General features: G+C 38.5%; 1 protein-coding gene across 2 annotated transcripts in view; it reads left to right on the forward strand.

Annotated features, from left to right (window-relative positions):
* The window catches only part of ZNF385D (zinc finger protein 385D), a 412,620-nt gene that overhangs the window by 228,083 nt on the left and 169,343 nt on the right, over window positions 1-15,194 (forward strand). Inside the window, exon 1 of one of the 2 annotated variants that reach the window (XM_050891945.1) lies at window positions 13,359-13,506. The exons of the other annotated variant lie outside the window; for it this stretch is intronic. Coding sequence (XP_050747902.1) covers window positions 13,485-13,506 — 22 coding nt within the window. The 5' untranslated portion in view covers window positions 13,359-13,484. Of the gene's footprint in view, window positions 1-13,358; window positions 13,507-15,194 lie in introns of those variants that run through there. 2 annotated transcript variants of the gene reach the window in all.

A 15,194-nucleotide genomic window follows, 5' to 3' on the forward strand; every position in this document is an offset into this window, starting at 1 on the left:
GTAACATTGCTATATTCCAGGGTGTACGCTAAAGTGCTGTGTCCAGAGGAAAAAAATGTATAGGGATGCATTTCCCTATCTTATAATTGCTATAAAACAAAATATTGATGCTCTCGAAAACCTGTTAATTTATTTTTTCCTTAAATGTTGTATAAGAATATGCTCCAGTTGAGGGTTTACGGAAAATAAATACAATGCACTATATTGAAAATGGATTCCTGAGAAAGATCAATAAATGCTGTATGCAGCAGAATGAAGTTATCAAAATGCAAATATTTTAAACAAAACAGAACTTAACAATTGCCAAGATAAGCTATTCCCTCAAAGCACACTGAAGACATTTTCTAGTTTACATAATGTAATTAAATTCAAGCCTGAAGAATTCAAATCCGTCCCAAAGACATTATTGGCAATGTGATTTAATGTGGTGATAAGGATGAAAATGTAGCATGTTTGAAGGCCACAAGAGTATTATAAAATTACATTTGAAAGCTGACAACAATTGTTTGCAAGCATTTTTTTGAAAACTACTCAATAGTGATATAATGAACAGAAGACCTTTTCCATTATTAGTGGCACAACCTCCTCTTGACACAATTTGGGTCAAGTTCACCCCAATGTAACTTCCATAGTCTCACTGAAGCTATACCAGGAGAAAGCGACCCTTTTTTGTCTTGTGGAGAAGCAGGGGGGGACGACGACCACAAACCCCACCAATGAAAAGCACCCAAACCAAAACCCCAAACATGTAAGTGAACAGTGTAAGGAAAATGTGAGTCAGTGCTTTCTTACAACATAGTAAACCATTTTGTTCATATTCTTTCAGCAATATGAGAGATGAGTACAGGTTTTATGTACACTGCTTTCTCACAGTTGGTTTTATTGTTTATATGATGGGGGACAGTGTGAGGTGAATGCTGCCCTCAGTCAAGAGCTCCAGGGGTTCAGCCTTTTTTCTGTCTCTAATCTCTCTAATTATATTTTAAACCCACATTTCATCTGCAAAACAGGGATATACTATTTCCCATCTTGTAAGATCAGCTAGTTGAAAATGCAACAGCTCTGGCAAAAATATTAAGGTTGTATCATAAATGTTTATGTCCTTTGATCATTTTGTATTATGAGTGCCTCAAGTCTGGTAGATTAGGACTTCATCAGTCAGGATACAGAAAGATTAATTCTGTGAAGCATACCTTGGCACTGGTGGGGGGACATCTCAAAAGGTGCCAATGTTTTGCTGTTGATGAGCGAGGGTCATTCATCTTGCTAAGTTGAAAGGGTCTTTAACTAGGATTAAAAAGGCAGAGAACTATTTGGATAGCGATGCTTCCTACTGGAGAAGATTTACAGTCAAACTGCCCCTCTTGAAAGGACTTATTTGTTCCTTAAAAACTTCATGGCGTGACCCCTGACTGACAGTGAAGTGGTATTTATAGTATTTAGCCAGTCATCAGAAATGACTAATTATGCCTCCCTTGAAATGTACACGCTTTGATGACTCATGTAATATGCTCTCATTATCTCACAATTTGGTATCTCTGATACGTTTAAAAATATGTACATATGTATAGTAGTGGTACTTAACATCTGCCTTTCTTAAAGTTCCATAAATTAAATATTTTGCAATTTTTAGGTAAAAACTCTTGCACCTCCTGTGGTGTCCCCTTTCAAAGTAATAGATGTTCCTTGTTCAGTCAGTCACTCTTACATTTGTCATTTTACAAAATCTTCCAGCAGGCTTGAATGCACGTAAATCAAGGAAAAAAGATCAAAGGCTAATCCATTAGTAGCCTCTCAGATCTGACCTTTCCTTAGAAAATACTCTATGAAAAGTTTAAAATGACTCTTTACAAAAGGGCAAAAGACTGTAGCACAAAAATTATGAAATATGTAGCATGTGCAACAGCAGCACCAAACCACTGGTTCATCTGCTTCTCAACTGGAAAATCAGATTAAGTAGTCACATAATATGTAAAGAACAATCTGTTTCTTTAAGTCTGTTATTTGTATATTGCTAGGGAGTACTTTATGTAACTTTCTTCTAAAGAAACCCTGAAAGACTCATCATAAAATACTACTTGAAAACCTCTAAACTGTGCTCTTCTGTGATTATTGTTGCTTTAAACTTATCTGAATCTCTTTAATTTTCTTTTTTTTAAATTAAAAATTATCTAAATCCAATGAAAAGTCAATAAATAAATAACATTTAAAAAAAAGAAAAAAAGTAACAATGTTTTTTGCCGCCCTCCACTGTGCCTAGCCTGGCACCTAAGAATAACTCACGCTCCCCATTTTATTATTTATCCAAAAAATGCCTATTAGCAGGAACCTATCCACCAATTTTATGGTAAAGTTTCTCAGTCAGAAATTGTATTTTAATGGTGTGCTTGCATTTTTATCCCATGAAAAAAACCCAGTAGCCTAATAAGTAGGTTACCTTGATGTTGGGGACAGTTTTAATTACTTGTTTGTCTTGATTCAGACCAAAGCATTTCCCTTCAGTCTTCTGTATCCTTGGTGACCCATTGACAGAAGAGAGCTGTCCTGAAGATGGTCTTTTATCATTCGTCTTAGTGGAGTCTTTATTTGTAGATCTAAACATTCATAGCATCAGACAGAAGTTGATAATATCACAAGCTTATTAAAGCACTCACCCGGTGTCTAGGAGACAGTAGACCAAATTCCTGTAATGAATGGATGAGGACAGGTGATGGGAGATAAAGCACGTACTGTGGAACCATGGATATTAATCCTTGCATAAGGGGGAAGAGCCTTGGGTAGCCTCCAGGACTGCTGATCAACCTCCAGGTGGGACTAATCTGCCCATCTTTCAGGTGGCTCCAATGGACTTCTACCCAGTGAAGACCCTCTCCAAGGACCTTGACTAAAACCATGGTTCATTCTTATTCTTCCCCTATGCATTGGTTGGGACATTCAACAAAGGTGGGGAAAAAAAGTTTCTAACCCGACTAGAAACTCTTATGAGGCCCAGAAGACAGAGGTGTAACCAGTCATGACAAGTTTTTATTCCCAGCAGCAATGAGCAGGAACCCACTAGGACTTTACTAAGGACAGTTCCTAACACTAATCATACTGCAACCTGCTAAAATTTTGACCATAAAAGTTCATGAAATGACAATCACTTTCTCACATACAGAGAAAGCAGAGGATCTGCAGATGAAGTGATCGTAGCAGTCCAGCATACCATCATGCATCTTCATGAAAAACTCATCTTCTATTCTGCTATCTGCAGACCATTCCTCAGTGCTGGGCAGAGATACAGACCCCTACAACTCTACGGCCAGCTTTTCCTCCTCTGACACCCTCAAGCTGAGATGGTGTTGGCATAACACAGTCCTTCTGTCCAAGATGAATTCATAGACAATCAGCATGCTTAGAACAGTTGTCTCATATCTACAGATTCCAGAGAGATATGGCTGGGGCTTTCAAACCTAGCTGAAATTCTTTCAGTTTTTAATGCTTTGTAGGAATATGAAGTAAAGCTATAATGTACACTTTCATCTGTGGTGTACCGTTCATCTATATAGTGCAGAGAAGAAAAAATTCTGTGAGGTAAGGACTTAGTCCAGTATTTTCTGTCTCTGCATCCATATTTAGGCACCTAGGGTAACTAGGCTTATTTTTAGAGGTACTGAGTGGCAAACTGACTAAAAATCAAGTCACTGAATTATCTAAAAATAGCAGCAGTACTCTACTTAGGCTGTCATGTTTCAAAATTATTAATTTTCTAATTATTTTGGCATAAATACAATTGCAAAGTATTTGTATTGAGATGGACTCTGAAAAGTGCATATTGAAGACAGAGCTTGGCTTTGGGATACAGTCTTTTTGTTCAGCTGTGGGAAACAGACAGAATTACTTATAGGCTGCTATTATGGCAGGGTGTTTTCAAGTCTGATAATTAAATTCAGAGGTATAGCAGATCAAAAGGAAACCGTACAGGAAAAAGATGTAACAAGAAAGTCAGGAACAGATACAGACAGGAGTTTTTTGCTGTACATGTCGTTCTGAATTAGAATGGCAGGAGGCTCTGTCAATAAGATCAAAAGGTGGGAACAGAGATGAAAACACTCCTTTTACTGTTAATTATTATAAATCAGGTAGGAATGTATTTGAACGCTATTGGCAGAGTGCTAAAAAGCAGTAACTTCCCCCCCGCGCTTCTTCTGGGAGAAGAGTACTGGAGCATTTGAAATTTCAAAAAAATCAATTGTTTCTGGGTGTTTTTAACATTTTTTTCTTTTCACTGTTAACATTAAATGGCTTTATCATCTAACAGCCACTTTGTGACATACTCCTATTTTTTTTCTTAAAGGTAAGCATTAATAGCATAAGTTAATCCACAAGGATTTTAGTGGAACATGGTTATTGTAGGATGCCACCTTGGTCATTCAAGAGTAGTACTTTCTTCTGTGCCAGACATTTTTGAGACAGACAATTTGATCTTGGTTTTTTTGCATAGGATGAAATATTGAGGCACTGTGTGGTCATTCAAGAGCCCAGGAAACTTTCTCAAGCACTGGCAAAGCTAATGTTATAGTTAATTCCTTAGGAGATAATTCAATTCTCCTTGTATAAATTTCACTTGCAGGTGTTCTTCATGTTCTGTTCTAAATTGCTGCCTAGTGTTGCTGAGCACAGTTGGTAGTTGCTGTGATGATCCCAGATGGCGCTGAATTTCAATGGGTATGAGTGATCTGCAGGGGTCCCAGATCTTTTAAGAGCTTTGGAAGCCTTGGCTGGGATTCAGCTCGCATTTCTCAGATTATATATGGTTAGGTGCATGTGTATAGGTATCTACGAGTGAATTAGCTGTCTAAGCTCCCCTTTTGATCCAGGAGAATTCCAGTCGATATAGTTAATGGAGCTCGGAGAGCTACCTGGCCAACCAAAGTTGATGTCTACTTCCAGATGTGATAAATAACTCTTCTGACTTTGTTGACTGCATCAATTTGGTCTCTGTTGACTGTGATGGGAAATTAGACATCCAGCTCGCAGGCAGGCACCCACATATAGCTGTAAAAACTTTGGTGTCAGTCTCCAAGTCAAATCCCACCTACAGTGAGATCTACAGTGGAAAAAATAAATATTACTGATATTTTCACTTCATGACGATTCGTTTCTTGCACTCTGTTGCGAAGCTTGTATGTGTGGAACTGCAAAATGGAACTTACATGTGGACATGTGAATCAAATTCAGCGCTGGTGTGATAAAAACAGTATAAATTTTTCAAAACTATCCCATAAAAAGTTGTACACTATACCCTCAAATTAGTGCCTTGTCTGCTGCCATTTTGTCCTCCTCCCCTTTTTGCATGGCAGTTTCTGATAGATTGCAGCTTACTCACCTTTGACTAGCATTTCCTTTGATAGCAACGTGTTAGCCAAAATATATTTTTTCCTTGGATATTAAAGAGAAGTTCAAACACATCATGTGTGTTTTCTATGAGATTAGTTAAACTGTTTTATAGTCATTGGAGATGAAATTTCTCCTGCCTAACTGTAACTGGCTAAAAGTTTATCATCTAACCTAAGTTAAATGCTGATACCCCTCTGCGAGTCAGTGTAATGAGAGAGAGAAGTACCTGCAGAGAGGGACCAGTCTTCTTCCTCTCAGATAACAATTTACCATGGGATGAGTTGCCCCAGGAGGCACCTGTAGCACTGGCTAGTTTGGTTGAGAGGCCTCTTTTTTAGGTAGTTAAAGCTGGATGTGCCTTAAGCTCTTGCCTGTTCTTAGTTCCAAACGTGGTGCTGGCACCTTGCAGAAGCTTCAGGTGCTGCTGCAAAGTATCTCAGCTCTTTAAAGCAGGAGAGAAGTTGTAGTGCTGTGCAGCTGGCAGTGTTTGTGTCCCTTCTTGGCTGTAGGTCTATGCTGCAGCTTTGCTCCCATCGATTGATCCAGTATAAAAAACAAGCTGCTCTGCACCACTCACATTGGGACTGCATCTGCCAGCATTTTCCTCTTGCAGTTATATATTGAAATCACAGCTCAGTGCCTTCATAATCACTGGGAAACATAAAATCATACTGCATTGCTACTTTTTTTTTTTCCTTTTTTGAACAGCTATATACAGCATCAGGAAAATGAAGTATTGTTTCATGCCTGTATCTTGAAATTTTTCCATTTAGGGACTTAAGAGTGTGGAAATCAATTTGATTATATTCTATAGGACCAAACAGAATACAGATAAAATCTTTTACATATTTTATGCTTCAAGATGTTTTATTTCTTGAAGGAAAATTAGGAGCAGAACTGTTTGGGAAGAAAAAGATAGAAAGGCTTGGAAAGAAAATTGACACTTCCTTAAATAACTAGAGGTCACCAGATGACTGAAAAAAGTAATTTCATTTTCAGAAAATGGAAAGCTTTGGCTAAAAGTCTGTTCTGGTTCAGCCACAAAATAAGGACAGCAACTAGAAATTAAAAAGCAGCTCGGAACAAAATGATAAAAGAGGAAGTGGATACTAATCGATATAAATTAGAAGTAAGAAGTATGGAAAATTTATGGGGAAAGCCAAAAACAGGAAATGAAAAATCTGTGGTTGGCAAGGCAAAGGACAATAAAAAGTTTTAGTGTATTAAGAACAAAAATCCTAATAGTATAAGCCACTAGATGGAGATAGTAAGATTGTTACGAGTGATTTGAAAGAGCCGTAAGTGTTAAATAAATATTTTTATTCTGTATTTTGAAAAATGCTTGATACTGTCCTCATGTCATGAGTGTGCTGAGGCACTTTCCAAAATGCCTGGAAGAAAGAAAGGAAGATGTCAAGCAGCAGCTACTTGGACTAAAGACTATTTAAAATCAATAGGCCTGGATAACTTTTGCACAAGAGTCCTAAAAGGTTTGTTGAGGAGATGCCCATTTCATTGATGCACCTTCTTGAAGGAAAAAAAAAAAACAAACCTGCAAACAGAAAACCAACAACCCCCCAAACAAAAACCAAATAAACACCCCCCCCCAACATGTCCGTCCCGTGTTGTCCTCCCCCCCCCCCAAAAAAAAACCAAAACAAAGCCCAAACCACCCACATGAAACCACAGGGGAGTACAGAAGTGCTAATGATTTGCTGGTATTGAAATGTAACTGATACCTATGCAATAATTGCATTGCTGTCATTTCTGAGCAAAAGGAAAAGGTCTCTAATTAATAATGCAATAAATTTTAGTTATTTTAGTTTAACTGAATATAAACAGATACCTTATAAAACAAGCAGTATAAACAGACCATTTCACTATGTAATATCTGGTTTTGTTACTTGAGGCTTGTCATTTGATTGCTAAAGATGATTTTAGAAATAATAGACGTGCATAGTTTTGGCTGCCGTTTTCTTTTAAAAAAATGCACTCTACAGCATAAGGCATGTACACATCTGATTAAGAAGGGGTTAATTGACAGATCCTCTACCTACCAAATTTAACTAATTCATGATGGTACAAACAGAAATGCAAAATACAGGTTGGACTTATGAACAGATTGCATCCTGTAAATGAGTGTAAAAAAAAAAAAAGAATCTGGAGTGCGAAAGCTGTACAGAATTTCTCAGTGCAATATCTGGATTTATAAATTTTTATATATTATAAATTTATAAATTGTGAGAATACAATGCCTGGATTTGGTGATGAATCTTAAAAGGTATGTTGCAAAATTGTAGAGAGTGTCGGAAAGATGGACAAAAAAGGTGAAACTTACAAATTTGTTCGCCTCGCCAAGGGTAGTGATGGATTGTCTACACGTAATATAGTCAAAACCCACAGGTTAGACAAATTTTACTGAATGCAGTACAGAAATAAAATTACAAGGGAAAGAGGGAGAAAGGAAGGACTATGCATGTTGGAGTTGATGTTACCACCAGTTCCCGTTTTCATTCTTTGACTGAAAAAAAAATAGATTGTGTGTGTGTGTGTGAGAAAAAATATCTTTGACACAGACTCAGACAAGCTTCTTGGTCTTGTCATTTGCTTTTAAGACCATCTTTCCCTTTAAAATTATTGTCAATATACATAGTCAAAGAAGCTTCTGCACCAGTTGTGTATTCATTCACTTTCATTATCTTAAATGTTGTCACATGCTTAGGAGCAAAAGATGACAGGAGTGGGCATTTAGTAAAACAATAAGCAGCAATAGTGCCTAAAATGTCGGTTTGGTTTTATGTTGGCAGCATTCTGTTTGTTTATGTAACAACTATCCATATCCATGGGAAGGAAATTCAGAAAAATATGACCTTTCAATTGCCATGTCATCTGTGTTCAAACTGTAAAATACTATAAGTACTAGCTTTAAGCTTACAAAAACGCATGTTGTTGCTATTTCTATTTCTTAAGCTTTGTATGTAGAAAATCCCAGTTGCTTAAAAAGAACAGTGCTACAAGTACTGTTACTGAACTGATAAAGTCTGAATGGCAAAGATTTGTAAAGGCTCTCAGAATCAAAGGTGAGTCTTTGTTTACCTCTTGAAAACACTTTTATAGGAGGTTCTCGTTAGCCATTTCCAATGGAGAATGGAGCCGTTGATCAGATAGCAGCTAAACTAATGAAAAGCATCATGAAAATGACAGGAAGATTAATTAAGTTCCTCCAGTTGTATTCATGTGTGGCGGTACAGAGTTCCTTTGGGTACTGCTGCAGTTAAATGGTATTCTTGGTGACAAATATTGCAGATTTCCAGAAGTGACACTTCTGAGTCAAGGGTAAAAAACACATTTGGTAGTTTTAGCCAGTGGAGAACGTGCAAAACCAAAGATGAGCCTCTCTGGCTAGTTAAAATATACAAACGTAACTTGCTCCTTCCCTTCTTATCCTTTAATGTAACCTCAAGAGATTAATAATGAATCACAAAATCTGCATTATTGTGTAGTATGTCTTAAATTACTCCAGATGGCTTCGAAATAAAAACAAACCAAATTTCTAGCCAATGTACTTAGTATATTTGATTTGAGGCACAAAAATGTGTGCACTTGGAAACACTTTCAATTACTTTTGGAGCCTTACAAAACTGTGGCTTGTTTGCTGTTTTTTATTTCTGTGCTGTGGTTACTGTAGTACTAACAGGAATGAAATATCTGCAATACATAAATTTCCGAATTATGTAGAAGTTCTAGTCCTACTTTACCTTCAAAAATCTTTTAGTTTTGGGGTGCTTTTGGTGAATTAGTAGGTCAAGTGCCATTTGGATTGCTTCTCCCACTTTATTTTCAGAAACAAATGTTTGCACAATACGTTTTTATTCTTAATAGCTGTCTCTGTACAGTAGATAAAATTTATTTTAGGAAAATCTGGAAACCGTTCAAGTGTATGAGATCTTTTAACCTACTACACATAATGCATAAACTTAAAATGTTGTGTCACTAGTGTATTTTGTTGCCTACTATTACATTTCTGCCAGCAAGGAGTCCCTCGATATGCTTCTGCATTTGGAAGAAAAGGTTTGTGGTCGGCCTCACTAATTGAAATTTATCAAAGCCAACTGGTAAGAGTCTGGGTATAAATCTAATATTAGTTGCCTCCTGGGAGAGTTCAAGACTGGAAGAGAGTTTTCCAGGAATCCTAGGGAATTAACTGGGTGCATTAATATTAAATATTAATTGGTTTCTGCAACAGACATGCCTGCAAGTGGTTTTAATACTTACTATGGGGGCACTGTGTAAATCAGTGGATAGATAAAAATCAGTAGAAAGCATAGATAGCACAGCTAGTTCACGAAGTGGCCTTCTGGCTCTAGACCAAGTCAGGCGTGGGGGGTAACCTGTAGCTTTCCCGGCTCTGGAGAAATGTAGGATATGTGCTGTACTTCTGGGAAATGTGTACTCTCAGCTTGCTTTTTGTTTAGTCTGAGGAGGTAATGTCTTGTGGGGTAGTCTGCATTTTGAAAATCTGCCCTTTGGGGCAAACCCTTTACCAAAGCGGGGTTGTCAAGGCAAGGAAGGTCTGTCAAGGCAGAAGAAATCAAGGTGGAGATGCTGTTAGGAAAAAAAGAAGCAGATTGTTGGGAAAGAGGATTTCAGGCAGTAGAAGCTACTTCTATTATTAGAAGTAAGAGTGTGGGGTAGCTGTTTTAGCAGAAGGTACTTTTTTTCATGTTATGTTTATGCTATTGCTGAATCACGAGGGTTTTGGGGTTTTTTTTTATAGGTGAACCATGCATGAAAATATGATAATTTTGCAGTTGACCTGCATCTGTAGCAAAGCTAAATGCTGGTTAGCCTGTGCTGGCTTGTTGATGATTGGGAGTTTGTACCGTGGGCTGACATCATGGGCTAATTTGCTCATTCATTCTGCATGATCCTGCATGCCCAGACTGGATCTACTCAAATCTCCAGATACACACAAGTGTTTGCTGCTCCTGACTGTGCTTCCCCACAGTTGTGTTCAGCAGAGTCCTCAGTGCTCGAGTTAAAACAGCCATTCGGGACTCCAATTACTAAACTAATCCTTGCTTTCACTGACAGTGACAATATCCCACTCTAGGAATAAAATTTATTCTTTGTCCTTTGTTTGGAACTCTACTTCTTTTTGCAGTTTATTAGTGTTGTATGTGTGTAAATGAAAGCAGAGTTTGGCACAGAGCATGTGAATTTGGGCTGTGAAAGCTTTCCAGCAGAGACCACCAGTGGCTTTCCCTCCTCCCTTGCATTTGTTCCATGGTTGAAATGCAAAGAAATTAAAGAAAACTTCTTGTTTTAGTTTCTCATTGGCTACTTTGATTGTGTGCTTATTGTAAGAACACAAATACGATGCAATAAGGGGGGAGATGGTCCTGATTCTTTTGCATGCTAAAGGATAAAACAAAATTGAAGGTAACATTCAGAACCAAGTAATGAAGAATACGTCGGTCTATGCGGCGCTTTGCTGTTTATGCTTCCTGAGGAGCTGACCTGCTAGCAGGCTCCACCGCATTGGTATTGTAACAGAGCAGCCAGCTCAAGAAGGGGTGTTTAAAGGCAGCCTGGTTGCTGCCTGACTGCTAATGGTACGTCTGCATAGACACGAGTTGTGTGTACCCAGGCTCTCAGCTGGCCAGCTGACGGCACGAATCAGCAAGGTGTATCAGCTTGGAGGAACGTCGAGACTGGAGGTAGCCTACATCTCGCAGGGTCGGGCAGAATGAGCCCGAGCTTTTCTGTGATAAGGTAAACGCAGCCTAAGAGGCAAATGCTGTGCGTGGGTGCAGACTGTCCTAAAGGACATCACGCAGTGCCTCCGCAAAAGCACTTCGGAGCTAGCAAGGGAGCTGAAGGATTTCACAGCGAATTGATTCCCGGAGCTTTTACCCTCAGTGAAGGGAGGGGAGGGAATGCTTGTGCTGCAGAAGGCTCCTAACAGTAGCTTATACCTACTGCTCAGAGGACATTAGGGTGGCTCAGCTGAGATATTTTAAACCAGCCTTTGAGGGTGGTATTTTCTCCTATAGCAAGGTGTCCTTCCTTGTACAGTAGAAGTGAATGAGCATTTTAATGATGAAATAGAGGAAAGGAAGGTGCCATGAAAATCCTCTGTTACTTGCTGTCTAAACCCCCTAGTTAAAATACAGGCCATGGTTTGTAGACAGCTTCTTTTTTCCCCAGGGTTTTCTAGATAGTGTTTCTTCGCTTTGATTTAGGATTTGCTCAACTTAAGTTGCTGTTGCTCAGTTTGAACCACACAAGAAGTCTTGATCTTCCTCCCTCGCACACTATGGCCTCAAAGCGCACTCCTGCACTGTGTGTTTTTTAGTTGTGAAGCAAAGTTTATTTTGGAGTTTATTTGTGTACCTTGTATCCCTCATTTCAGGCGTGCCTCTTCCTAAGGGCAGTTGGAATAAGAAAGGCCACTGAGAAAGGCTAGGCATCAGAAATGGAGAACTGTGGGACTGCCAGTGAGGGACAGGACTTAAATTCATGCCCCAGTTCCCCCTGGCAGTGTTTAATCTCAGTGACTTGCATACAGGTAGCATGAAACCTCGTGAGAGCAATGCTGCGAAGGACTCTTGCTGCGAGATGCGTAGCGGCGATGTACACCACGGCTCTTAACTGTTCTGCTGCAATTGGAGCATTCCTTGGCTGCTGTGCTGGTGGGATAATTTTGCCCTAAGTGATTGGACCTCATGAAATAGAAAAATGTGGAGCTTTTACAAATAAGAAGTGGAGCTTTAAATTAATTATACTTGTCATCCTCTTTCCTGTGGAATGAAAAAATTCATCCCATTAGATCCTATTAAAATGAAATAAACACTTCAGCATACTGTCCATTATTTTTTACCTTTATTTACTTTAAGTATATTATCAGCGATACATGTCAGACTGACAACAAGAAACCAATGTCTTCTATTGATTCATAGAACAGACATAATACATGCACAGATACAGACCGCATAGTCTTCATCATGCTGCCACACCAGTGTGTGCCAGATCCATCCCGAGACACTACGTGTAGGTGGTGGAGAGTATTTCAATATTTCTTTGGTCTTTCTTCCTCTGAAGTTGCTACAGGTTCTTATAGCAGCAGGGACTGTGTGGGGACCTATTTACAACAAACTTAGGGCCACTCTGTCACAGAACAATAAAATAGCTAACAGATGCTAATGACTTAACAACCTGGGCCAGAAAGGAACCGGAGACCTGGAGGGTGAAAGGTTGTAAAATCCATTACAAATTCTCGCTGTCATATATCTCCGTCCTCGTGCTTTGTTATTCATGTGAAGAAATCGTAGTTTAAAAAAATCAGTTCAGCTCTATTGAAATTGAACTACCTATTTGTCATTGCTTTTTAAAAATAGAAACAGACTGAGCTTTATCCAACATTCAGATTAAAATAATTTATTGAAATGGAACTATTATTAAAAAAAAAAAAAAGAAAAAAAGTCCTAGGGGGACATGATCTTGCAAAGTGCCAAGCATCTTTATCTTCTAGTGAAGTTGGGGAATCAGGGCACTCGGGGCTTCTCCTGGAGCCTGCCCTTCAAAGAAAAATACGCTAACAATATACGCTTTGTCTTTCCCATCGATTATGTAATTGAGCACGTTATGTCACTGAACGCGTTTGCTGCCAAAAAAAAAAAAAAGGAAAAGAAAAAAAATACGTACGATTTTAGAAGGGCTTTTTTTTTTTTCTCCCAAGCCAGAGTTAGGTTAACCAGGATATTAAAGCACGTCGTTGCGAGCCCGTTAAAGAAAAGATCTGTTTGTAGTACTCTTAGTCCTGATGTCACAGGCACAGCAAGGACATCAGAAGGAGGAGTCAGATTACAGTAAGAATGGGCAGTGCAGCATGCAGCCGGAGTAAACGCTAAATCAGACAGGGATTGTATCAGGGATAAGACTGCCTGCAAAGCGCTCATCCTGAGGAGGCACACTGCTCACTCACGCTTCTTGTGCTGGGAAATTTCCACATAATGTAGAATGAAAGAGCTCTGTTTTACATGTCAGCCCTGTGCGGGAGCTAATGCTGAATACACAGCGGTGGGATCCTGACTGCATGATTAATGAGAAACATAATGTATTTTGGTAAGTGTTAACTGTGATGTAATTCTGCTTCTGCTCACATTATCAATAGGAGTGATTATTATAAATTTCGAATTCAAGAACATTTTGTGCTGGCACGCACCTAAAACTGACAACTGGGGAATCCTGTCGGCTGTGCAGTTTGAAAGGATTCCATTGTCTGGGAAATTTTCTGTTTGAGTGGGCTACCGCGTAGTTTTAGCGGCTTGAAAAATAAGCTAGATAGGATGAACTCATCCTGGGTTTGTTTTAAATGAACTTGTGTTTCATCTGCTGAGAGGGGATGAGAAATGGTTGTGAGGCATGGGAAGTTTTAGACGAACTTAATGTAATGGACGAGCTGCTACTGCACTGTCTGTGGTGGGGAGGCACAGTAAGACTTAGTGTTTCATTCAGCTTTTAGTTTGAAGAATTCAAAGATACAAAGGCGAAACAATGCTTTTTTTGCAGTGGTGTGTTTGCTGAGTACTCTGCATTATGCAGATCACCAGTGTGGGGTTGGCTCCTAGTGTACCACAAAATGCATATTATTTTAAGCCTTTAGAGGTCTCGGAGCTGTTAAATATTTGTGCAGAGTTTAGTTTTGTTGCTTGATGGTAATCTTCCTTAGGCTTACAGCTGAGCTGGCTGCATACCCTAAAAACATGCTGGAGCGTAGAGCTATGTCTAAGCAATGTAGTGCTGCAGTACTGAGCTGGGATGTACAATTGCAATATAATGCTGCAAGTTAGTGCTGCTAAATAGCAAAAAAATAAAATAGAAAATTTGGTGGTGTGATGGAAAAATACTATTCTTGGCTATTTGAAATCTCATCTAGCTTCAGTGTTAATTTATAGCTGCATAATACTTAGAATGAACACAGAGCAGAGAGTTGGAGGATTTCTGGGACATTCAGCAGCTTTCTCAGTTTCATTAAATATTGAATCAGGAGTCCACTTCAAGCTTTAAGAGAAGAACTTTTGTAATATTCTGAGCCGTGTCACAAAAGTACTATGCTTTATGACATGTTAAGCATTATTTTCTTATTTTCATAAAATTAAAAATATTGAGGGTTGTGTGTTGTCTTTAATAGTGAAACGCATCAATTATGGAAGCAGACTGATTTTGATGTAAACTGTCCTAACAGAAAAAATACAAGTTGGCTGAGTTGTCAGAACTGTTCAGAGTCTCTTTCAAAGATAAATTTGCAATGTTTTAGCTTTACTACATTTTCCAAAGACTGAGGAAGAATAGACAGGCATTATGGTTTTAGGTTTGAGTAATTTGGATTAAGTCTCTTCACCATGAAAAATGTGGCGTTAGGTTAATTTTTTGCTCATTTCTTTTGTGTTATTTGTCTACCTTTAACATCATTGTAAGCGCGAGATGGGTTTTCTTTTTTTACAGTCAGTTTTGCAACACTTGCCTGTGTGATTAGGATTAGAAGTTATGGTTTCCTGAAGTTATACGGGTTAGGGTATTAGGTATATTTTAGCTATATGGTACTTACTTTTATCATTTTTTTCTGTCTATATTTTTCAGAAACATGTAATGGTGATCGAACTTATTTTGGTGTTACTTCTTTGAAAAAATACAAACTGCTGTTTCACATGCTTATTTGTTTTCTGGTGCAACACAAGTTTTTAATTGGAACAAACTGGAATGTGCTTTCTCTCTGCTTTGTAGAAAATCTCACTTCTGAGAGCAGAGCT

This window comes from Gymnogyps californianus, chromosome 2 (genome assembly GCF_018139145.2).
Source record: "Gymnogyps californianus isolate 813 chromosome 2, ASM1813914v2, whole genome shotgun sequence".
Lineage (NCBI taxonomy): Eukaryota > Metazoa > Chordata > Aves > Accipitriformes > Cathartidae > Gymnogyps > Gymnogyps californianus.